Below are 26,113 nucleotides of genomic sequence, written 5' to 3'. Positions count from 1 at the left end.
TAGATGCATTGTGATTATATCTAGTTAATAACTATTTCATGTTTTAATCATTAAAACCAGAAAGATAAAAATGTTATTAGTAGTAATTACATTTCTCTAAAAATAATTTAACTCAGAGGAAATAAATCTGCATTCTTGCTCTTTCATTCATTCATTCATTCACCTAAATACCTAGCACAGGTGAACAGTATCTGGAATAGAGACTGACAAAGTTGGGACACTACAGAAAAAAAGTTAAAATATCCGGGTTTGTTTTCTCAAAGCTACGACGTTAGAGGGGCAAAAAAGTAACATACACTTTTAAAAGTGATAATAAATTCAAGTATGTAATCTCAAAGAAAATTAGATCCCCCTTAAAGGTTCCCACATCCCATCATTTTATGTCTGACAGATGGCAAATAACAAGAAAGACAAGATAAATTTTAAAAGAGAAAGTATCAGTAAAGCATTACAGGGTCAGACGGTATTTTCGAAGATGTGTTTAGCCCAGGGGAGGATTATCCCTTCAAACCAGGGATAATCTGATAGTAGCATCTAAAAAATGATATACCTTATATCAAAACTGCTGAGCTGCATCCAACTCTTGGCTTCGGATGAACAAAAATTGCCAAAGGATTGTTAAAAGCGAAGATTTTAATAGTGACAGAGAGGACAAAATGAAGCAGAGATTTTCTTTATGGCCCAATTCCTGATTTTTTTTTTGTTTGTTTTTTACACTTTTTGTCCCCTACATTTTACCTCTGTCTCCCTCCACACTCTGTTCTTACTACCAGAAAAAATAAGGCAATCACTCAATGCGGCCCCTGAAAAAAACTAAGTTTTCCTTTCTTTTTTTTTTTTTTTGTTTGCTTGTTTTAAATTTTTGTCTTTTTAGGGCCATACCAGTGGCATATGCAAGTTCCCAAACTAGGGGTCCAATCAGAGCTGCAGCTACCGGCCTACACCACAGGCACAGCAAGAAGGGATCCGAGCCACGTCTGCAACCTACACCACGGCTCACAGCAACGCCAGATCCTTTACCCACTGAGTGAGGCCATGGATTGAACCCATGTCCTCATGGATACCAGTTAGGTTTGTTACCGCTAAGCCACAATGGGAACTCCAAAGCTGAGTTTTTCAAGCTCAGCTCACTTCTTTCCTTTATGCACATGTTGACTTCTTATTACACTGAAAATTGCCCTTGGTTTATAACCCATAAATATCCCCAGATTTTCTACCTTGTTGTGCTTCAGAACTAGACCTCACTCCATGAATTTAATGAAGAAATGAAACACTCTGGCATGAATCTTCAAACTTCATGTCTATACCTCATGTCTATACCAGAAACAAGATTGTTTTTGCTCAAATGTTTAATCAGAATCTCCAACTAAATGAAGCTTCCAGTTTATAAAAAATATGTAGAGTAAAATATCAACTGAACACCCCATTAAAGGGAGGAAAACGGGAAAGAAGAAAATGGACAAATCCTAGAAGGTAGGGGGAGTCTAACGAATTCTGACGGAGAGCTGGCTATTTCTCAGGTCATGTCTTTGAAAAGAGACCACAGGATGTTAACTAAAACATAGCGCCTCCGTCCTCTGCTGTGCCTGACGGCATGGAAGAACAGAGTAGCTTTCTCTAAATTAAATCGGTGAAGACCTTTGAGAAAAATGAACTGAAACTCACATTCTGTATTCCTCTCTCTAAGGAAGCGTAAAAGTGTCTTTCTATCTAACACTTACCTTTCTAACTACGTTCATAATCCTGTTTAGTTGGCTTCTCCTGTCAATGTATTTCTACTCCTTGCCCCCTGCCTCTAAAACAAGCTCAGATAGAAAGCTCTTTCTATTCCCTAAGGACCACCTCTCTTACTTTATAGTTGAACTTCTCCCAAGAGTAATCCTCCTGCAGCAAAACCTACTAATTTCTAAGGTGGTTTGTAATTTTCCCACTCTCTCGAAATGGTTCACCTACCCTGGCGTTATTTCTCCATAAGGAATCTGAAGTCATGGATGCTTATGACACTGCATATTCATAAAACCTTTGCCTCTGCCTAATTCTATTTCATAGATAATTCCTCTGTCTACTCTTATTTCCTATAGACAGGCACTGACCATTCATCCTCTGTGACCTCAACTCTCACCCCTCCAAAAAAAGGCTTCTTTTTGGCCTTGCATTTCTACATCCAACCATTCTTTGGAACTTCCGAATCCATGGTTACAAATAAATCCACTGGAGAATGCCGAAGCCAATCTTCTTAAACATCACACGGTTCTGCTACCCTTGCTTTTCATTCCCAGAACTACCACCCAGGCTCTCATTCCTTCCTGGTTGGGTTGCTATAGGAACCATGAGCAAAGAAGCTGGGTGGCCTATAGATGCTGAAATTGCATTCCAAATGTCACTATAGTGTAAAGACTATTCTGTTCCCACAAGATCCCTCCCTGTCAAACACACCAGACATGACCTCTTGCTCCTGTGAACCAACAGAAAGATCTGACAGGAGCGATAGGTAAGTCTCAGTCATCCACTAGGTACATGATGTGAAGTCACATAACCTCTCTACAACTTAGTTTCTTCATCTATTAAAACATTTCATAAGGCTATTGTGAGGATTCAATACGGGGGAAAAAATACACTTCACACACATTAAACGTTCAACATACATCAGCAATGACTAACTTCATTCTTGCCTGTACTTCAGAGTCATAGTCACATAGCTCTTATCATCCTACTAGATAAACATGTGACTACTCGTGTCTACAGTGAGTCCCTACCCATAAGGGACGGTCAAGAGCTACATTGGACAAGTGGCGGCTAACCTCAAAGGCTCATCTCAAAAACCAAGAATGCTGTAATTTCGAATAAGGAACCAAGTGGAACAAGGAACCTAAGTTAGACCATAGGTTTGCTGTATTGAGTATATAAATTAGAACATAAAATTAAGAGAGAATAGAAAGAGAAAAAATAATTGTCATTTAAACACGAAAGATACTCTTATTATACACACTGTGATCAAATAAGTAGTCCTTGCAGCTCATCCACAAAAGTTGGAAATTTCACATGACCTGAAATTTCCAACTTCTTCCTTGGCTAAAGCAATGAATGTACTCCTTTTACATTTAAGTTAGAAATGTAACAAAGCATAACAACTTTGTAGAGTTTTACAGTAACACTGACAATGTACCAATACACGTAATAAAACTTGTTACAGATGGGATCCTTTTCCTAAAAGATAAATGGAAAATTTATACGAAACTTACCCATATTAAATATGAAAGCCACAAAGCTTTGCAAAGTATACGATTTTATTGGAGATGATAATTTTCTCTTGAAAGAAGTAATTATCTGTAGAAGTCTTTTAAAACATTTAAATGTAAATATTAAAAAAGCAATGAGCTCCACCAGAGGTTAAAAAATAAATAAAATTCAAGGTAAAGATGTTCGGAGTGATGTCGTCGACAAACAGTCATGGAGATACTTTCATCTGAAAACAAGTGATAAGACTCCAACTGATTCAGGGAAATGATCAGTAGTCAGCGAACTGTAGAAACTCTTATCTCAGCAGAGTGACAGTACGGATTGAATTCTCTTAGTAGCAAAAGAATATTTGCTACTGTACTCACTAAGGGGCAATTCTACACCGTAATATGAGAGATTTGAGAGGATGAGAGAGTGAAAGGAAATGTCCAGTGAGCTTGAAAAAAAGTCTATAGCCTCATTGTAAGAAAAACTAAAGCCAAGAGAAGAAAGTTTTGAATTATAACATATGGAAATTTCTAACTTAATGCTATTTAAAATGGCTACCTAAGGGAAATTTTGAAGACTATATGGTAAAATAAATTACTCATAGCTTTATTTATTTTTTTCTTTTTACAGCTGCACCTGCAGCATATGGAGTTCCCAGGCTAGGGGTCAAATAAGAGCTGCAGCTGAGACCTACACCACAGCCATGGCCACACCAGATCCAAGGCTCATCTGCATCCTACACAGCAGCTTACGGCTAACAAGGCCAGGGATCAAACCCACATCCTCATGGAGACAATGTCTGATCCTTAACCCACTGAACCACAACAGGAACTCCAGCAAGGGCTTTAAAATACAACATTAATTCAACAATTACTGAGTACTCACTTTATACCAGACACTAAAGTGAGAGACAATAATATACTGATAATTGAAATACTTTCTGAACCCACGAAGCTTAATGTTTAGTGTAAAATATAAATTACACATTTTGAGAAGTACCATAATCAAGGGACACAGGAGACACCCAGTAGAAGGAGGGTTGTATGTATTAGCATGAGAGGAGGAGCAAGCAACCATGCAAAGAAAGGGGCACACAACTGCATTCAGCAGGATGACCCAGAAGTGAATAGAAAAATGATGAGGCACCAGGGGATCTGTAGGGCGTGTGGAGGGGCCTGGAGTCAAGACAGTGAAGGATTTTGAGCCTGAGAATTTCAAGGGGTTCAGCCTGACTCAATACTGGAATGTGAGGTGCAAAGACTACAGAAAAAAAGGTGTCTTTGAAAATAAACAGTTAAAATCGACACTTGATGGGTCAAAAGCAGCTGCAAGGTCACCTTGATCTAACATAGTGGATTCTAACATAATAGGGTGTGACAGACCCTAAAATATTAACATGCTTAAAGGAATGTGTCCAGCCAAAAAAGGAGTTGATCAGTCCTGCATTTTTTTTTTTAATGAGATTCTCATAAACATTTTGACTAAAGACCTTGTTCAGGAGAAAGTAGCCAAACTCCAAGTATTATTGTCCAACTGGCAAGGCAATTTGTACTGTGATGAGACTTCAGCACGATTCCATTCGACTTTCAAATTCCATAACTCAGTAAGTTAACATTTATCAAATCCCTACTGTGTACATACTTCTGTATACTAAAGACACAATGGTAAACAAGAGAAGGAACCTCCTCCCATCATGGAGCTTATGACATGCCAGTGAGGGGAGACAGACAATTCAATATGGAAAAACAAATGCCATTTCAATAGTAACAAGTATTAGAAAGGAAACCAGGCAAATATGGAGGAGGAAATGCAGGGCTTCTGCTACTGTGCACAGGAATTTGAGAGGCAACAACAACAACAGAACGCAAAACAAGGAGAAAAGTAACTAAGGCAGAGAAAAACACAAACAGCCTTACATTCAGAACTTGGCTCAGGCCCGAGACAATCTATTAGATTTGCCAATGTGACAGCTATGCTTCTGACTGTTAAATTCTGACTTAATCACTAGTCTGTGAGCTTGATGAGGCCAGGTTTCTCAATCTTTGACACTGAAGGCTAGACGTGGGTCCTGGACAAGTTCACAAAAGTCAGCTGAAAGTCCCCAAGGGCTTTTAGGGAAAAACCAAATGTCTTCTTCCACGTTCCCTGGTCTCTGGCGAGAGTGTGGAAGATTAACCAGAAGGTGGTAAGACAAGAGAACAGACAACCAGTGACAGCACAGCTGCAACAGTGCAGGAGGAAACGAAGACACAGGCTTGGAAAGAGGCAGAGATGCTGGGGCAGGACAGATAAGTTCACCTGTTCTTAGGGGGAAAGAGCACAAAGACAGCAAAGGACAGAAGGAGAAGAGAGAAGCCAGATAAAATTTAAAAGGAGCAGGAAGAGTTAAATCTGTGGGAAATGTGGGGCAGCTGCGTGAGTGGAGAGGCTCCCTGAGATTTAAGGAATAGAAGGTCTTGGCCTCATCAAACTTTCAGACCATGATAACATAGATTAAAGTGGGATACAAACAACTTTTTAAGATGAACCCAAAGGAACCAAATTCAATAAATGCAAACAAAACTAAGTATGACTGATTTTACTAAGAGTTAGTCAGGCAGAACTTCAGACCACATGGTAATTAAAGAGTATCTGAAATTCAGTCATGATGCTTATTATCAGTTTAACACTCATAAGAGTAACACCTTAAAACGTGCATTTCAGATAGTTAATAATCAAAACATGGTTAGGATCTTGTATCTTATCACATACAATAACCTTATTGCAAAAATAGTCAAAAATGATGGGTGTATTAACCATTTCACCGAAAGAAATAACTCTTCCTATAAAGATTTTAACCAAGGGGATAACTGAAAAATAAAATCCATGTTTATTACCAAAAAGGAGAAGTGAGAATGATGTTAATCAAAAATAAAAACTCTTGCTGCAAAAATAAATGCAGAGAGTGAACATCTTAGAGGCAAGAATATTCATGTGCTTTCAAGCTTTCTGATTTTCCTTTCCCCTGGAAATGTCCAACTACTTTTCTAGAGCAAATGGTTAGGGACAAAAAGGAATTCGTCGAGTATTCCTGAATGTTTTAAAAGTTAGAGAGAGGCTTACCCAGTATTGATAGAAATGATTTCTATCAGTGGATTCTTCCTAATCTTTGGCAAATCCAATCGTGCGCCCCCCAACCGTTTTCCATTATCCTTTTTTTGCCCCAGAAGTCTCACAGAGTGACCTTCAAATAAAGCACATAAATACATGTTATCATGAGTCACATCACTTCACTTTAATTTTCTGCTTTCAACGAATGTGTTAATAATTGCATTTAACTTTTTCTTTTATGAAAACAAAAACAACCTGGAGAAGACGTGACCACCGAACTTAAGAAATACTACCAAAAGGAAAAGCAGCTGTGCTCGACTCCTGCTGTCAAAAGTGCTTTGCTTGTAATATCTGCACATCCATACTGCACAGATGAGAGAAACAGAAACATCCTCAGATGTGTCGTCCCACAAGGTACACATGCTCCCTAGCATAGACCAGATGTGTACACGAAGCAGGAACAGTTCACTTGGGCACTGGGCCTGCAAGCCAACTGCACAAGCAGATTATCTGCTCAAAGCAAACTGTAAATCAAAGAAGAAAAGAATAATAAGGCTGAGATAAAATGATACTTCAGGGTTGGATTTTAAGAACAAAAGTTTCTAAACTTATTTTTGGAAAAGCATTACAAAAGAAAATCAGAACACTTCTAAAGCCCATTAAAATCATGAATTAACTGCAGAGTTGTAGAAAAGTTGAAATAGTACAAAGACTTCCCATTCCCTTCTGATTTCCCTCATTATTATTTTCCATAATTGTCGAAAATTTCCTCTCTCTATATATACATATTGTTTTGTATAACTTTATTGAGGTACATCCTATAAAACTCACCCATTATAAGTATACAATTCAATGATTTTAAATAAACTTACACAGCTGCACAATCATCACAACCTATTTTTAGAACATTTCCATCACCCCCCAAATTCCCTCGAGCTTATTTATAGTCTATTCATGCTCACATACCAACTACATTACATTTTGTTAAACTGTCAACCAGGCTGATGAATGTCTGGATTGTTTCCAATTAATACCATATAATAATGCTTCTATGAATATTCAAATAGAGGGCTTCATGTTGACATAGGTGTTCATTTCTTTTGGGTAGATTCCTAGGAAAAGAACTGCTGGCTCATATCATAAATTTACATTTAACTTTATAAGAAACAACTGTTTTCCAAAGAAGGGCTACCATTTTATATCCCACCAGCAATGTATGAGGGTTTGAGTTTCACCGTATTGTCACCAAGACTGTATACTGTAAGTTCTGACAACAGCTATTCTCATGGGCATGTAGTGGTGTATCATTGTGCTTTGAATGACAATGCATTCCGTACCGACTAATGATACTGAGCACCTTTTCATGTGATTAGCCACCTGTCTTCCTGTTTGGGAAAATGCTGTGATGGTTTATTGTACATGTCAACTTGACTAGCCACAGGGTGCCCAGACATTCAGTGAAAAATTACTTTGAGTGTAGAAGGGTGTTTCTGGATGAGACAGACATTTGGACGTTCTGATCGGTAGACTGAGTAAAGCAGACTGCTCTCCCTAACAATGGTGGACATTATCCAATTAATTGAAGACCTGAATAGAACAAAAAGGCTAAGTAAGAGGGAACTCCTCCTGTCTGATGGTTAAGCTGGGTAATTGGTCTTCCCCAGCCTTGAGACGGAAGTATCAGCACTTTTGGGGTCTCACACCTGCCCAGTTGCAGACTGGAACTTACGCCATCAACCCTCCTGATTCTCAGGCCTTGGGACTTAGACTGGAACCACGCATAAGCTCTCCTGAGCCTTAGCCTGCCAAATGCAGACACTGGGGATTCTCAGCCTCCATGCTGGTGGGAGCCAATACTTTATAATACATCTCTTTACACACAGACACACACACACACACAGACACACACATATCATGTTGGTTCTGTTTTCTCTGGAGAACCCTCACTAAATATAAAAGGCTACTCCAGGGAATTCCCATTATGGCACAGTAGAAACGAATCCAATTAGTGTCCAAGAGGACGTGGGTTCAATCCCTGGCCTCATTCATTTGGTCAGGGATCCGACTTTGTCATGGGCTGTGGAGTAGTTCATGGGCATGGCTTGGATCCCGAGTTGCTGATGCTGTGTTATAGGCTGCCAGGTGTGGCTCCAATTGGACCCCTAGCCTGGGACCTCCATATGCAGCAGGTGCGCCCCTAAAAAGCAAAAATAAATAAATAAATAAAAGTCCACTCCAGTATTTCGCCAATAATTTAGTTGTAGTACTTGTCTTATTATTGAATTATAAGAATTCTTTATATATTCTAGTTATATAACCTTTATGAGATATAAGATCTGTAAATATTTTCTCTCGGTGGCTTATAGTTTCACTTTCATAATGGTCTCTTGAAAACTAAATGTTTTTTAATTTAATGAAGTTTAATTTATTGATATTTTATTTTATAGTCCATGCTTTGGATAGCATATCTAAGAACTTGTTGCCTAGCCCAAGAGCACAAAGATTTCTCCTACATTTTCTACTAGAAGTTTTATCATTTTCACTCGTATAGTTAGGTCTGGGCACACTTTATTACTTTCTGTGTATAATAAAGGTCTCAGTTTATTTTTCCATATAGATATTCAATTGTCCTAGTGTCATTTCTCTTTCCTCCTTTATGCCACTGTCCTCATACATATTATCATATACAGTTGTATAAAACCTAAAATACAGTGCTACAACTGATGTTTTATACAACTGTGTATGTATATATACATTTTTCTTTTTTTAGGGCCATGAGGCATATGTAAGTTCCCAGGCCAGGGGGTTGAATCAGCGCTATGGCTGCCAGCCTATGCCACAGCCACAGCAATGTGAGAAACAAACCACCTCTGTGACCTACACCACAGCTCACGGCAATGCTGGATCCCTGGCCACTGGGGGAGGCCAAGGATAGAGCCTTCATCCTCATGGATACTGGTCAGATTCATTTCTTCTGTGCCACAACGGGAAATCCACAACTGTATTTTTTTCAAAAGAGGGAAAAAATATGAAAAAATATAGAGTACCATATATTTACCCACATAATTACCACTTCCCGTACTCTTTGTTTCCTCCTGGGAATTTTCATTTGGTACTGCTTCCTTTCTGCCTGAAAAATTATCTTTAGGATTTCTTATAAAGTAAGTCTGCTGGCAACAAAATTCTTTATTTGGAAATGGCTTTATTTTGCATCATTTGTAAAGGAACTTTTGCTGGATATAGAATTCTTAGTTGGCGGTTTTGTTTTCTGAGCAATGACTATATCATTCCACTGTCTTGACCTCTATTGCTTCTGATGAGAAATTAACTATTAATCTTGTGTTATTCTTCTGTACATAATGTCTCATTTCTCTCCTAAAGCTGTCAATATTTTCTCTCTCAACAATCTGACTGAGATATGTTATAGGGGTGGGTCTCTGGGATTTTCCTACAAGATTCATTTAGAATTTTTGAACCCAAAAGCAGTGGTTTTCATCAAATTGGAAAGTTTTCATCCAGCACCGTTTAAAACTGTTTTTGTTGCTGTTGTTATTCTTTTCTGTATCCTTTTCTTTTGTAACTCCCATGACACATTTGTTGGTGTGCCAGATGTTGTCCCCTGGTCTTTGAGGTCCTTTCCATTCTTCTGTTCTCGTAGCCAAATTGGGTCATTGATCTTGGTCTATCCCGATTCACTGAGTTTTTTTCTTTAGCCATCTCAAAACTGCACTTGAGCCACTCTAATGCATAAGGTTTTGTACCGGTTACTGTATTTTTCAACTCCAGATTTCCTACTGGTTCCCTTTTATAATTTTTATCTCTCTCTAATTATGTATTTAAGTCACCGTCATCATCCTTTCCTTAAATACTTTTAACATGGTTTCACTGAGTTCTCTGGTCTTTGCTAAATCCAACATTCTGCCACTCAAAGACAATCTATACCGACCACTTTCCTCCCCTCGAATATGTTTATATTTGTTTTCTTTGCATATATCAAAATATTGTGTTGAATACTGGAAGTTTTAGGTAATATATTGTAGCAACTCTCAATTCACACACATTCCCCAGAGATTATTGCTGTCTTTGTTTAGTAACTTACCTGAACTACATTTATGAAGTCAGAGTCTCCTCAATGAGTGGTCATTGATCTCCCCCTTTTTTTTTTTTTCTCCTCAAGCATAATGTCTCAGCAGTTAATCTGCATAACTTTTTGTTAAGTCAAGGATGGGTCACACATTTGCCCAAACACCTTAAACAAGTATGATTCCTACTATGTGCTGATTGATCTGTGTATGAGCTGAGAGCAGTCAAACTCGGGGAAATTTTCAAGTCTGCCCTACCTTTTACTTTCTTGTGAGCTTTCCCAGGTCCTCTCTCACCTTCTCAGAATGTGCATGCAAGCTCTGGCAGACAGATAAAGTTCAGGTGGCTTGGGCCCACTCTGGTCCCTACTGTGTGTGTGTGCACAACTGCTAGTGAAGACTTATCATGAGTATCCTCTGCCTCACTTCCCAGAAGGTGCGGTTAAATCTGCTGTCAGTCTGACTACCATTTGAGCTAAAAAGGATTACAACTTCAGGCGGGTGGAGCCAGAGACCCCCACCCCCACCTCTTAACCCCTCAACCCACCACCCCCAGTCGCTTGCCATAAAAATCTCTACTTCAATTCACAGTTCTGCAAATTAGCTGAGCCTTCTTAGGAGCAGCAGTGAAGCTGCTGGTTTTCACAGCCTGCTCCGCCCTGGTTGAACAATCTTGCCCACAGAGCTGAGGAAGGAAAATGGGAATAGCCCCAGGCACAAACACCACAGACTCACACTGCTCTCTTACCCAAAACTCAGCTGTTTTCACAAACAAACACTTCTCAGTTTGCTGACTGCTTGTAGTCAAACTCCAGAGTGCTAGAATGGCTTATTTTTGACCATTTGTCCAGTTTTACTGTTGCTTGTGGAGAGATCTATTGCTCTTTTCACACCTTTAAGCCACAAGCAAATCAAAACCAACTTTTAAAAGCAATTATTTAAAATAACTTCAAGGGAGTTCCCATCGTGGCTCGGTGGTAACGAACCCAACTAGTACTGCTCAGTGGGTTAAGGATCTGGCATTGCTGTGAGCTGTGGTGTGGGTCGCTGATGGGGCTCAGATCCCCCATTGTGGTGACTGTAGCGTAGGCCAGCAGTTGTAGCTCTGATTCCACCACTAGCCTGGGAACTTCCACATGCCACGGGTTCGGCCCTAAAAAGACAAAAAACAAAAATTAATTAATTAACTTCAAACATATAATTAGGGCAGAGAGAAGATTCTAAGCAATTACATAGATGTTTCATCACCCCTTATTTCAAAAAGATATATTGCTTAAATATCTCCTGTACAGACAGCTTTTCAGGATCAAAAGTAATAAAACCATCAGTCATGGCCTTTTTGCACTAATCGCTTTAATAAACATTAAGTACTCCATTCAGTCTGAAAATTCTTACTTGGATGGAGAAACATAGCTAGACTCGAGCAGGCAAGCATTTGACATACCAGATTTCACAGATTTTCAAGATAAGTTGAACTCTTCAATCACAAGTCCAGTTAATGAAGAGGTGAGCAAGATTGGCGTGATAACATAATAGTTCTCTGAGAGATGCCAAAAGTTCAATAATGACTATGCAAAGGCATGCTATTTTCATACTAGCATGAGACAAATTTCATTATATCCTGCTGAGACTTCAGTAATATGAGTCTGTACTAATAACATTTGATAAATTATTCATCTTCACTATCTACATGCAAATAAAGGAACATATCTCTGCCTGATGATATAATGAGTTATTTTCCAATCCAATGATTCATTAAAGAGTGGCAGACCTAACAATAGCCTGTATTTTTTTTAATTGAAAAATATACTGCATTAAAAACAAAGTAGGAAATAACATAAAAACCCTTCATTATATCCGACCAAAGCTGAAAGGAAGGAATTTCAACCACATGATGATTATTTAATAAAAAAAAAAAAAAAAAGAAAAGAAAAACCCCTCGGAGAATAAAACTTTTACTTGTTGTATACCATCTGTTTTATAAGTTCTTGTGCAATCAGAATTGCTGTTTCAAATTAACTCCTTAAATCTAGAGACCACAGAATAAAAACATATACTACCCACTATGTGTGCAGTTATTGATATTACCACCTAAAACAAACTGAAATTTGAGAGGCTAACAAATAAAACTGAAAGAGATGTTTTAAGGTATATCTTTGGGATGAAAGGGAAAAGAAAGACTTAGGAACAGGGAAATATACTGAAGGAATAAAGATGTGAAAGGTAAAAAAGGTACCTTTGGGAGCAAATTTATATTGAAAATGAACATGCTATAATTATTAAGGGTCCAAGAAGCAAGGACGCTCATACACTGCTTCCGTGTGGTCCCCTCTGGTGAGCCACTGATCCTAGCACCGTGATAGAAAAAAAGAATGCTGCTCAGTGAGTACTGACTTATCTTCTGACTACTGCAAATTTTACTACTCTTGGTGCCTAGATTGAAGAGAAAGGGAGGAAGAAAAGAAATCAGGACAACAGAGTTTGAAAGAAAAGCAGACGGAAAAAATATCAGTTTTTACCTCATTTCAACCACATGTAATAAGAAATTAAAGGAGGAAGTGCTAATAGGAACAGATGGGAACAATGGTACTCAGTGTAGCCAGATCAACTGATACTAACATGGGACCACAGAGGAGACCGTGATAACGACGGACGCGATTAAAAGTAGAGATACGCCAGCGTAACACAAGGATGAAAAAAGAAGACGGCATTATATGTAGAATGGGACATTCACAAATGTTCTATTTCCAAGATCTTTTATCTTTTCCATTTTCAATGTAAATTCACATTTCATATCTTCTAAATAATGGTCAAATATGTCTCACTGGGCTTATTAACCATCTTTAATAAACATCTCCCATAACTTGCTACTTACAAGTGTCAGATAAAATTCAGTCCTGTTAAAACCAAATTTAATTTTAAGCCTGAGGCTTTCAGCAGTTATTTATAAATCAGCTACAAAACCCTGATTCTGTGCTGGTTTTTACATTTGATCTAATCCACCAAAGAATGTTAGTAAACCATTTTATTAGCTAAAATTATTATATGTTACAAAATATTGAATCAAAAGCTAGCTTGTTTTATATCATTGACTACTACATGCACACTCGTGAATTCATAATACTAGAAAACTTACATGAAAAAAGAAAGGTATGCTTTGTATAATAACTGCTATACTCGTTGAATCAATAGTCAGTGTTGTTTATGGATCTTCATGAGCAAAAAATCTTTTCCAAGCCCCACAGTGCTAATTGCAATGCAAAACATCCCACTCATACATACTAGAAAGCCCAGTCTGTCAACATGTCAGGAAGCCAATTATAATGGTCATTCATTCACAGGCAGAAAAGAACCAATCTCTGGAATATAAGCATGTGTGCGTGCATGCACGCACACACACACTCTCTCTCTCTCTGAGTGACAGAAACAGAACTATCAAAAAATAAATAAAATTTATAATTAAATTATGTCTCTACATACAAACCAATTTTCCCCCCTCTGGATCTCAAAGCTAAAGAATATCATTACACATTATAGAAGCACTAGTAATCCGGCAAGTTAGACTCCAATTGTTTATTTCTTTTCCCTTGAATTTCTTTCTCTTCCAAAGACTCTATAAACAGCCAGACGTTCCTTCAATACTTCATTCATCCCACCCAATTTTAAAGACCATCCACTGTTTCCTTAGTATGTGACCACCCACCTCCACCACCACAAGAGGCCTCATGCCAAGGTTTTTTCATCTCTTACTAACTGCTCTCACTTCACACAAAATCAGTCCTATTAACAGACATTCAGAAGACCTATCTGAACCCTAAACTGGGTCGGCCTGCTGGAATGCTTCCTAAGAAAACAATCCAACACGATGCTGGGGGCAGATGGTAAGAGAAGACTGGCAGAAAATTTAAGAAAAAAGGGGAAAAAAAAGTGTAAATGTACTAAAGACATCAATTCCCGTTTAAGTAAATATAGTCCCATCAATTTGAATACTGTTTAAGAATATTAAAAAGGAATGCTCAATTTACTGTTTTTCTAAAAAATGCTTGGGAGTTGTAACTTGACAGATCCTTCACAGGCTTTTTAACTCCTTGATTAGAAAGACAAACAAAAATTTAGCCAACTTCTCTCTACTCCATTCAATGTTATTCCTCATATGTAAGCTCCTCCCAAGAAAGCCAGCATTCTCCAATATTCACACCTAAGGAACTCTCCCTTGAAATATTTCCCCTTTAAAAGAAGGAAGCAAAGTAAAACAAAGAAGTTGGGTTAAGTGAAAGAAGCAGCTTCATCATTAAGTCTAGGCTGGAAAACATTACCCAAAATGCTAGAACTGACTCAAAAACCAAAATCATTACAACATAAGTGCCAATGTTAGCTACTAAGATAACAGCAAGTATGAAGAAAGGTACCTGGGAGTTCCAGAGGAAACTAATCAAACTAGTATCCATGAGGATGAGGGTTCAATCCCTGGCCTCACTCAGTGGATCAGGGATCTGGCATTGCCATGAGCTGTGGTGTAGGTCGCAGACATGGCTCGGATCCTGCGTTGCTGTGGCTGGCATAGGCCGGAAGCTGTAGCTCAGATTCAACCCCTAGGCCCATAGCCTGGGAACTTCCATATGTTGCAGGTGTAGTCCTAAAAAAAAAAAAAGAGAGAGAGAGAGAGAGAGAGGTACCCAGAACAATGACACCCATCACACCTAGAAAAAGACATTAAAGTGAAAGAGTAAGAATCAACTATCCAAAAAGACAGAATTCAGAGCATGTTTTTTGCCTTTTTTTTTTTTTTTTTTTTTTTGGTCTTTTTGCCTTTTCTAGGGCCACTCCCGTGGCATATGGAAGTTCCCAGGCTAGGGGTCTAATCAAGAGCTGTAGCCACCGGCCTACGCCAGAGCCACAGCACCTCGGGATCCAAGCTCTGTCTGCAACCTACACCACAGCTCACAGCAATGCCGGATCCTTAACCCACTGAGCAAGGCCAGGGATCAAACCCACAACCTCATGGTTCCAAGTCGGATTCGTTAACCATTGAGCCATGAAGGGAACTCCCAAAGCATGTGTTAAAGTATAAGTGAAGAGAGTCTACTAAGGTTCTCATGTTACCAGCGTGCATTTCCAGAGTTTTGGGGTTGGAGAAGAAGCTACGGTCAGGTCATAATACAAAATTTAAATCCCCTAAAAGCCTGAGGATTATTTACTACCAAAAGTCTTGTTGCATTGGAAAAAAAAGTATCTACTCAATAACTATAATAATGTGAAGTTTATGTATGATCCAGAATTGCAAAGATGTAAAGACGAAAACGTATGTTGGATTGGAGTATTCTGAGGTATCTTTTTTTCTTCCATTTGTACGGCATTGTTGGTACAACTAATAACTATTTTAAGGTCATTACTAAGCAAATAATAGATGTAACAAATAATACACATAAGCAAGGTATCTTCTTACAGTAAGGCAGATACCTTCTGGAGGCAAATTACCAGAAGCATTTAATTTTGTATCTTAATTACATCTTTTGCAAGTGGATACACCTGTGTGACAGTAGAGGGAGATGTGTGTGATGCCAACTTATTTTTCACAATCTAAATCTACATCAAAACATTCAATAGTCAAAGCAATCAGTAACTCCCCATTAGTACTGACCCTTAAAAGAATTCAGGTTCTTGGCTATTTTGCTACAACAGGCTCTCCTGAATTCTAAATTAAAGTAACTCTAAGGCTCTAATATTTATAGCAATAAAGCTATCTGATGCTGCAGTTTCAGTCAGTAAAGTACCATAGCAGCAATGCAAGAACTGAATCACAGCTCACACTCAAATCTATATTCTCCAAATTACTGTACCAGGTGATGAAAGCAGAGATAACAGACCTTATAGGAGATGGTATTCAAGCTCCTTAGAAATGAGAACAACAAAATACAAGAATAAGGAAACTGGAAGCCACATTTAACTTTTAAAAACTGATCATGAGTAAAAATGTCAAGTTCCTCCTACTATTCCTCAAGTTATTATAGTGTGACAGAGGAGAGATGGGAAGCAAAGAAAGTTGGAGTGTTGTCCCATCCATAGATCTTAAAAATTCCCATCTGTCCATCTCCAACTAGAGATCAATGCACCTGTGCCGCAGGCAGTATAAAAGCAATCTAAAAGGGAGCAAGTTAGGAAGGGGGCATCTGGCACTTATTTACTGGCTTTAAATTCACACTCTTAGTCCTCAACCCCTTGTGACAGGCATCATCACTGCCCTTCTACAGAAACAGAGACAGTGAGATAAGTACAGAAATGTCAGAAAAACCAAAAGGATATACATTTTATATCACATTAATGCACATGGCAGAACTGAAACAAAAGTTCCAAAATGCTACAGATCAACTTAAAAAATGATGTATGAAATGTTATTTTTATCAGTATTTAGATACAACATAAAATCTCCCCAAATACCCTCTCCCTCCAAAAAAAACCTATTCTGTCCTGACTTTTGCCCTAAAAGGACCCAAGTTCTTTGGGAAAATGAACTTGTAAACAAATAACTGGAATGAAGTGTCAGGAACGGTCTGATCAAGGATTTTAAGGACAGGGGTCCACTTTCCTCCAAAGCATCAGGAAAAGCTTGGAGGAGAAATGACGCTATAGTGCAGGAGGTTGCACAGACAGGGCAGAATTTATGTATATGACTGCAGACACGTCACAGCCCATTTAGACACAATACCACTAACTCAGCAGGCACAGTCCTTTGCTGTAATTCCTATCTGTTCATTTTCCTCTTCTTAAAACTATCCCTAAAGCCAGAATTCACTGAAAAGATCCATTAAGACTTGGCATAAAGGAGCTCCACTGTGAAAAATCACACCTTCAAAATCAAATGCCTCTCAACATAGTTTATGAGGTAGAAATTATGTAGGCTTGAGATGCATTCTTTGTTCTAATCAAAAGACTGGTCAAACACACTTTAAAAACTTCATTTTAAGAAGTTACAATGAACATTGGTCATGAACTATTAAAGACTGAACGTTATCTACATCGAAAGCCTTCTGGTTACAGCTCCAATACTTACATGGCCTAAAAACACAATCAGAATTGAGAACACAGGCCACATCCTTACGAAATGTGCAAAGATTCTCCTGACCTAATCATTTGATAGCAAAAACAGTATAATGTGTTTTTCACCTTAAAACCTTCAAAAATTACCCTCAAAAAACACACCCAAGAGAATTTCCTCTACGGAGTCTCTTATTTTTTTTTTAATTGCTTAGATTAGCTTTTTATTGGTTGCTTACAGTTAAGGAATACTTTTACTCGCATTACCTCAAGCACCTTTACAGAAAGATAAGACAAATCTTTTCAGAATTTTTTTTTAATGTAACAAATCTTTATTAACGCCTTACCAAAATAATAATAATAATAATAATAAGCTGTTGTGTTGGCACAAAATAAAATGGCAAGTAAAACTGAGAAGGGGGAGACGGAAAAAGAGATCGAAGAGGAAGAAGAAATGTGAAGGAACAAGATGTGTGCGTGAGGCTCTGCAAGGAACTCGGAATGGGTGAGCAGGGACCTCAGTCAACAGGCAGAGGGATGGAGAGAAGAGCAAGGGGTCTCACTTACTCACTTCCCTCCATTCAAGGTAAGCAGCTTAACAGAATGTACAGAACGAGAGATTAGAGGACTGGGTTTCAAATTATAGTACAATGCTGCCTCAACTGTGTAATCAGTAATGGCAGGGTTCCTGTGGAGTACAAATGAATTAATGTATACGAAAGGGTAAGCTACAAAGAGCCAGACAGAAGTTAATTACAGTTGCTACTATAATTAATGCAATTGTAATCCTATCAAGACCCATAATGCTAATGACGTTTCTCTCGAAAGCAAGAAGGCAAGGAGATTTTTTAAAACTTTTCAACACTGGAAGTTAAAGTCAGATCCCATTTATTTTTAAACCTCTGGAGAGCTAGGAAATAGGTCACAAATAATTGCACTGATAATGATAATCAGATTTGCGAAAGATTTTTTAAGTATATAAATGAAAGTAGATTCAAGGTCATTGCTATCAAATCACCCCCTTGCATTCCCATTCAAGTTCTTGAATAAGAGAGAAGAACAGCAGATGACCCTGGGTGAGTCTAGGCACAGGTGCCCAGAGAGCCAGGACTGCTTTCCCACCCCAGGACATGACAGGGTCTTATTGCCATACCAGTGGCTCACAATGACAGTGAATCTAGAGGAGGGTGACGTGGCAACCCCCAGCTTCTCCAGCTTCCCCAGGTTCTGGTAAACCACTCTGCCATCTCTCAGCTCTGGCAGGAGTCCCTCTCCTAGGTAACACCTTGAATCACTGCTGCAGGTGATGTTCACACCTTACATTAAATCCTCTGAAATTACTTTTTTCCCCCAGCAATGCCAGTCACCAAGATGAAAACTGCCTGTCTGAGTCCTGAAAATAAACATGTCCCAAGGAAGAAATGAAAGTTACTTCAGAGAAGCATAACACTGGGAGGTGCAGGGCCTATAGCCACGCAGGATGGGATTACTATGGAATGGAGTAAGGCAAAGGAGTCAGGGAACTGGGCTTTACTAGAGACCTTCTTCACAGGAAAGAGAGAGAGAGACATACAAAAGAAAAATGCATGGTAGGTCTGCCACAAATGCCTTCAACTTCATTTTCTAAGTAGGAAGGCAGAGGGAAAGAAAAGGTAAAATCTGGAATTCCCATGGGTGGCTCAGTGGAAACAAATCTGATAGTGTCCATGAGGACGCAGGTTTGATCCCTGGCCTCACTCAGTGGGTTAAGGATCCAGTGTTGCCATGAGCTATGGTGTATGTAGCTCACAGACACAGCCCAGATCCTGTGTTGCTGTCCTGTGATCCCGTGGAGTAGGCCAGCAGCTACAGCTCTGATTCAATCCCCAGCCTGGGAACTTACATATGCCGAGAGGGCAGCCCTAAAAAGATAAAAGATGGGAAAAAAAAAAAAAAAGGTAAACTCTGGTATGTGAAGATTAGGATGTGAGAAAAACTGATCACATCATACTAACTTTTGCTAGAGATCACTGTCCAAAATGTCAACATCCCATTCTAATGGAGGGCTCGGAAACTTGGTTTATATTGCAGACTCCAACATTCCTAGAATTTCAGAATTGAAGGGACCTTCCACACCTCAATTTACGACCCAAGAAATGGGTCAGTGTGGCTTCTTAACCGCAACACTGTTAGCAGTAGAACCAGGCATTTCAATTCAGCTCTTCCTATTCTCAATCCACGGTGCTCATCTATTGCAGCACCACACATCAGAGCAGCTTAAAGAAAGGGTGCACTGGAATTTCCAGAGTTACAATAAGGTTTAATTTGTTAGGAACCATCTTTTATAAAGACATTTCAATTACTGTTTCTTTATTACTCAATAAAATGTATGCTTTGTTATAAAACAGTAGTACTGATAAACTTCTACTTAAAAATCCATCCAGTTGATATCCTAACTGGAAGATTCTGCAAATGAGTTTCCCCCCTCGAACTAGTAAGTAAATGAAATTAGTTTATTCTCTCGGTATCAGAAGTAACTGCTGCACATATGCTATATGCTTTGTAGAATCTTATAGAAGGTAGTTGTTTTTTGTTTTTGTTTTTTTTTGACTTTTTGCCATTTCTTGGGCCGCTCCCGCGGTATACGGAGGTTCCCAGGCTAGGGGTCTAATGGGAGCTGTAGCTGCCAGCCTACACCAGAGCCACAGCAACACAGGATCCGAGCCGCGTCTGCAACCTACACCATAGCTCACGGCAACGCCAGATTGTTAACCCATTGAGCAAGGCCAGGGATTGAACCCGAAACCTCATGGTTCCTAGTCGGGTTCGTTAACCACTGCGCCACAACGGGAACTTCGAAGGTACTTTTTTTTTTTTTTTTTTTTTTTAATGCCCACAGCGTATGGAAGTTCCCGGGCCAGGGGCTGAATCTAAGCCACAGCTGCAACCTATGGTTATGTACTATTTAACCCAATGAGGCAGGATGGGGATCAGCCCACACCTCTGAGATGACCCAAGCCACTATAGTCAGATTCTTACCCCACTGCACTACAGTGGGAACTCCTAGAATGAACTTTTAAATGAAAAGATATGGGAGTTCCTGTCATGGCTGTGGTTAACAAATCCAACTAGGAACCATGAAGTTGAGGGTTCGATCCCTGGTCTCGCTCAGTGGATTAAGGATCCGGCATTGCCCTGAGCTGTGGGGTAGGTCACAGACACAGCTGGGATCCCGAATTGCTGTGGTGCTGGCATAGGCCAGCGGCTACAGCTCCTATTGGACCCTAGCCTTGGAACCTCCATATGCCGCAGGTGCAGCCCTAGAAAAGACAAAAAGATCAAATAAAAAAAAAAATTAAAAAATAAATGAAAAGACACACATGTTCAAATATTCAATACAAAACTTTTAAAATCAATTGAGCATTCTTTCTCTATACCAATTGCTAATAATATTAACTTTTCTAAGGAGAGGTCAGTGACATTACCTAATAAATGACATCCTACAACTTGTCTGATTAAGAAAACTCTTGTATAGTCAAAATTTTCAAGAAAGAGAGAAAATCAGATTTAAATTTCCTTTCTAGTTACATCTGAGCAAGCAAATTACTCTATGCTGCCAGTTTTTTCACTTGGCTGTGATATAATGTATGATTTTACTAGCAATAAAATATTTGCTTTTGAATAAATTTTTCAAAGATGATCATAATTCTTAATTTTTATGTATTTTTGCTCTTGAAGTTTTAGATAATATACCTCTAACATTAACTGGTTTCCACTTTATATTTCTATTTTTACAGAAACCAGGTATCAAGAACTAAAGAATTGCCAATACAATACAGTTTCCTATTGTGTTAAGACCAGTCAATCTGAAACAGAAAAATATCAGAATCAACCTACAACTTCACCTTCTACTCAAAAAACATAATAAGGTTGCTAGGATTACTTTCTCTAAGTTTATAATCCCAATTATTCTCATTACCTTTTTCTAAATAAAAATAGTGGGTTCTTTAAATGAACACAAACTTTTCCAGATATGTAATAAAGCACATATATGCAGGCAGAGTATAAAAGCAGTATACCACATGCCAATTCTCTAAAAAACTAGCTACAATAAAGGAAGAACTTAAAAATATTAAAGTTTTTTTAAAATTATATTAATTTTCATGTTTTCTACAAGAGCTTCAAAGCAGGAGTAGTTTATCCACTTGGCATTTTTTACTAAATAAATCCTAGTAAATAGAAATTAGAACCTTAGGGAACCCTCCTGCCCTGTTGGTGGCAATGTAAATTGGCACAACCACTATGGAGAACAGTATGGAGGTACCTTAGAAAACTATACATAGAACTACCATATGACCCAGAAATCCCACTCTTGGGCATATATCTGGACAAAACTTTCCTTGAAAAAGACACATGCACCTGCACGTTCATTGCACCACTATTCACAATAGCTGGAAACAACCTAAATGTCCATGACAGATGATTGGATTAAGAAGATGTGGTATATATACACAATGGAATACTACATAGCCATAAAAAAGAACAAAATAATGCCATTTGCAGCAACATGGATGGAACTAGAGACTCACATACTAAGTAAGGTTAGTCAGAAACAGAAAGACAAATACCATATGATTTCACTTATAACTGGAATCTAATATATGGCACAAATGAACCTTTCCACAGAAAAAAAAAATTATGGACACAGAGAACAGACTGTGGTTGCCAAGAGGGAGAGGAAAGGGACTGGGAATTTGGGGTTAATAGATGCAAACTATTGCCTTTGGAATGGATAAGCAATGAGATCCTGCTGTGTAGCACTGGGAACTATGTCTGGTCACTTGTGATGGAGCATGATAATGTGAGAAAAAAGAATGTATACATGTATGTGTCACTGGGCCACCTTGCTGTGCAGTATAAAATTGACAGAACACTGTAAATCAGCTATAATGGAAAAAATAAAAATCATTATAAAAAAAGAAATTGGAACCTTGGGACTAAGAAATTCTTATATCTGAGAATACCAAATACTTGAAATGAAAATTATTAATATATAGACATGACTAATATTCAAACTTTATAAACTATTTAACAGTTTTCACAAAAGTTTCTACCATAATTCATTTTTAGAGAATTCAAAAATACTTGTAGTCTCACCTTGATCCAATCTGCAAAGGCAGTATTAAGATTTGCAAAGAGTTAACATATAAATCCAATTTGTACAGCAGGTAAGTCCTTGTTAATATTTAAACAAGGAAGGATGGGGTTATTCTACCAGACAGATCAGGGGGACCACTAACATAAGGACTAGGTCATGGGAAGGCTGAGAGGTTCAAGCTTAATTTCCTTCCCTTGTTTTGAATAGTTAAATCCAGTGAACCATTATAACGGCCTTATGTGAAAACGACAATACGATCATCAACCTAACAAACCGTTCAACACTGTGCACCCTACCCATTCCCACCCTTGAATGAAGAAATCAAACTTAATGAAATACCCAAGTCTTCATATCAATAAACTGCACTGATAATAAAAGATGGCTGCAAACCATAAGATAATGCGTCTTTGAACAGAAAAGGAAATTTAAGTGATGAACACAAAAAAGCAGTATAAATTTAAGACAAACCAAAATATATAAAACAATTCTGAAGCTGGCAGAGCAGAATTCACCTGGGGGACATATTTAAGCATTTACTTGAGTTTTAAAAGCTTTAACGGCAGAAACATAAATACTTAACTACTTTTATTTTTAAAAAAAAGATACACAAAATTATTTAAAATGTTTAAAGAAGACTCTTTCAAGAACATCTATTGGTTATTTTGTAGTAGATAATAATGGGATTCTTAGTATTTTTGTGGCTGGAAATAAGACTGATAGTTTAGCTAATAAAGTCATAAAGTTATAGAAATACAGACAAGATGTGACATGGTGGTTTCTCTAATAAACAGTCCTGTCCAGTCATTATTACAAACCAGCCATTATAGAATAAAGTGATGTGGAAAATCAACTTGCAGTCCTACGATACAACTTTGCTCTTTGGGGCCATAAAGAAATTTGCCTGTTCTTATGTTTAAAATTATTATGATCTGAAAAAGGATATCTAAAAGAGGTACAAATGAAGAAAAAAAAGGAAAGAAATTCATTCTATAAATAATGTATATAGAAGCACAGAGGACAAATAAGTAAAGCTAGAGGACTACAGTTATTTAGGGGGAACCAACGAAGGGGAGAGAAAGGAAAGATGACTGGAAAGGACATAAAATGACACATCCTAGAAGGTGGCAAAGTGCAATGTTTACCAAATTCTAATCACATATTAACACGGTACAGAAACTTAAAACAAATGGGCTCACTGAAAAAGACCCAAGGAACAGAAACAAATTTCTGGCCCTTTTAGTTGTCAGAAGGCAGAAGTTGTCAGAAGGCAGAAGTTATCACCTATCTAATTACACCAGTGAGACTGTGAAGTGTTCCCAAGACATAAAACCAAGGCACAACTTCTTCTACCACATCCAGACTACAGTAACTACATCAAAAGGTGATACCTTATAAGAGGATGCATAAAAGTATCCTTTTAAAGCACATTCTGAAAATCAAGAAAATTGTTTTACTGAAAAGCAAATACTGAAAAAGCAGATGTGCTTCTATGAAGTCCAGTATTATCCCAGATGCACCAAGCTACATATCTAAGCTCAATTCACTTGTTAAGTTTGGAAACATCCTCAAGTAAATCTCCACTGGACTTTGTAGGGATGTTACTAAGTCATTAACACAGATAAAAACCACACTTGAAATAGTTCCGTCTTGTAGATAAACTCAATTTACAAAGAGTTTATACTTTAAATCAGCATCAAATGCAAAGTAAAATTCTGACAGAGTGCAGATTAATAGCAATGTGTTAAATAAGAAAGAGTTGTTTGTGAAGTACCCTGGGAATTTAGGTCAGCCAAATCCAAGATCGCATCAATTACTGAGAAGTTGGAAATGGAAAATCAATTAAACTTGCAGATTGTACCATATTGGGAAAGCCTTGAATTCCCAACACTGGAGGCATCTGGAATTAGACTAAATGAAATACCAGCACACATACTAAAACAACAGAGGCCTCCTTTATTAGAGACTGACTAGGGAAGAAGCATGACTTAACAGTAAAAACATTTTCTATTTTCAATACACAAAATTTATTTGCAATCACTTGTCTTAAGTCACCTGTTAGACTCTTTTAGAAAGACAAGAATTTCTTTTAAGGATTTTTTTGTTTAGAGGACTTCATACACATATATCAGAAGAAATCTCCAGATTTATATTTCCTTCAAAGCTTTTATAGCAAAAAACAAACAACAACAACAACAAAAATCCTTAATGACCATGTAAATGAAGACTAAGATATATATGAGTATTTTTTAAAGAAAAAAAATGTGAATCCTTTAAACACTGTCCTTCTTCCCTTAGATTTAATTATATATCTTGTTGAACTATCAAGATAATACAAAAGAAAATCCTAAAATCATTATAATATGGTCTCTCCTAAAGGAAATGCTTTAAATGGATGGGATTTTCAGGCCACAAACAAAAGAATGAGAACTTATTCAGATGAACTTAAATTGTCCATTTTGCTCCAACATATATAAATGCCATATACTTTGTATGGTTTTATTGTAACTATAATAAATATAAATATTTTAATCACCAATGTATCATAATAATACGTTTTCTAAAACATTACTTAGATAACATGAGAAGAATGCAAACACACTGTGGCAGAGGCTGTATGTGCAAACTGCCTTCAAGGAAGACATATGAAGAGAGCCCAACACGAATCAAATATGGAAACAAGAGAGTTACAGCAAAATCCCCTAGAAAGGCTGTTTTCCATCTGGCCTTCTGGGCAGAGCCTTCTTCTCCATGGAGCATTTATCAATCAGGGTCCCAGCAAAGCAGATGGCACACTGCATAATTGAAGAGATTTTAATAAAGGGACTATTTACTAAAATTTGGCAAGGTTAGGAAAACCAACAAGAGACAATCCAATAGTCTCAGGCTAGCAACTGTGGGGTGTTGTTTTCATCTCTGGGACTGAAAAAGGAAAGGAAAGGGAGTCATAGGAACCTGGAGAAACAGATGAATAGAGAGGGCCACCTGACATGAGCTATGACCTTCTGGTAAGGAACTCAACCAGTCTAGGATGAGCAGGGAAAGAGGGAGTGAGACAGGGGAACAAATTCTGTCTCAGGCTCCAGTCACAGCTCCAACCTCTAACTGGAGAAAGTATCCAGCTGATGAAGTCCACAAAGGTCTGCCTGCATGGACACATATCAAGGTGGAGAAGCATGGAGAATCAATCTGGAGGGCAAAGAGGATTTATCTACTTCTTTTCAAGATCCCAAATGAACATGAAGCAAATGGCAAATACAACACAAGACACATCAAACAGTCCAGATGTATATATGGAATTAACAGAAGAAACAGTGAAAGTGGTATACTGAGGTAGAAGTCACAAGTTACTCTGGTAGGTAACAGGCAACCACAAGCAGGAATAAAATCATCCCAGATAATTAGAGCCATATATACGGTCTGATTGAAAAGAGAGTCACTGCTATCAAAGATCAGATAGATTATTCCAGCAGCCTAAGTATTAGGAGGTAGTATCAAGGAGGTAATCAAGAAATATTAACATGATTTTCCCTTAATATAGCCA

General features: G+C 38.0%; 1 protein-coding gene and 1 long non-coding RNA gene across 51 annotated transcripts in view; both read right to left on the bottom strand.

Moving 5' to 3' along the window:
* The window catches only part of CDKAL1 (CDK5 regulatory subunit associated protein 1 like 1), a 951,913-nt gene that overhangs the window by 727,325 nt on the left and 198,475 nt on the right, over positions 1 to 26,113 (bottom strand). For 44 of the 50 annotated variants that reach the window (XR_014809698.1, XR_014809711.1, XR_014809714.1 and 41 more), the window contains one exon: positions 6,331 to 6,451. The exons of the other annotated variants lie outside the window; for them this stretch is intronic. Coding sequence is in view for 22 of the 44 variants with exons in the window: in XM_005665623.4 (XP_005665680.2) it covers positions 6,331 to 6,451 (121 nt within the window). In the remaining 22 variants the exon portion in view is untranslated. The remainder of the gene's footprint in view (positions 1 to 6,330; positions 6,452 to 26,113) is intronic. 50 annotated transcript variants of the gene reach the window in all.
* LOC146401213 (uncharacterized) lies at positions 17,745 to 25,090 on the bottom strand. Its single transcript, XR_014809733.1, has 2 exons — positions 20,712 to 25,090; positions 17,745 to 20,091 (listed from the first exon to the last, which is right to left on the bottom strand). It is a non-coding gene; the product is annotated as an uncharacterized LOC146401213 (long non-coding RNA).

The sequence above is a fragment of the Sus scrofa genome, chromosome 7, assembly GCF_054392235.1.
Source record: "Sus scrofa isolate SSC_HxYL_T2T_F1_AM1 chromosome 7, Sscrofa_HxYL_maternal_Yorkshire_Landrace_v2.0, whole genome shotgun sequence".
NCBI classification, from domain to species: domain Eukaryota; kingdom Metazoa; phylum Chordata; class Mammalia; order Artiodactyla; family Suidae; genus Sus; species Sus scrofa.
Note: the sequence above shows the minus strand (reverse complement) of the source record. Positions and strands in the feature narration are given on the sequence as shown.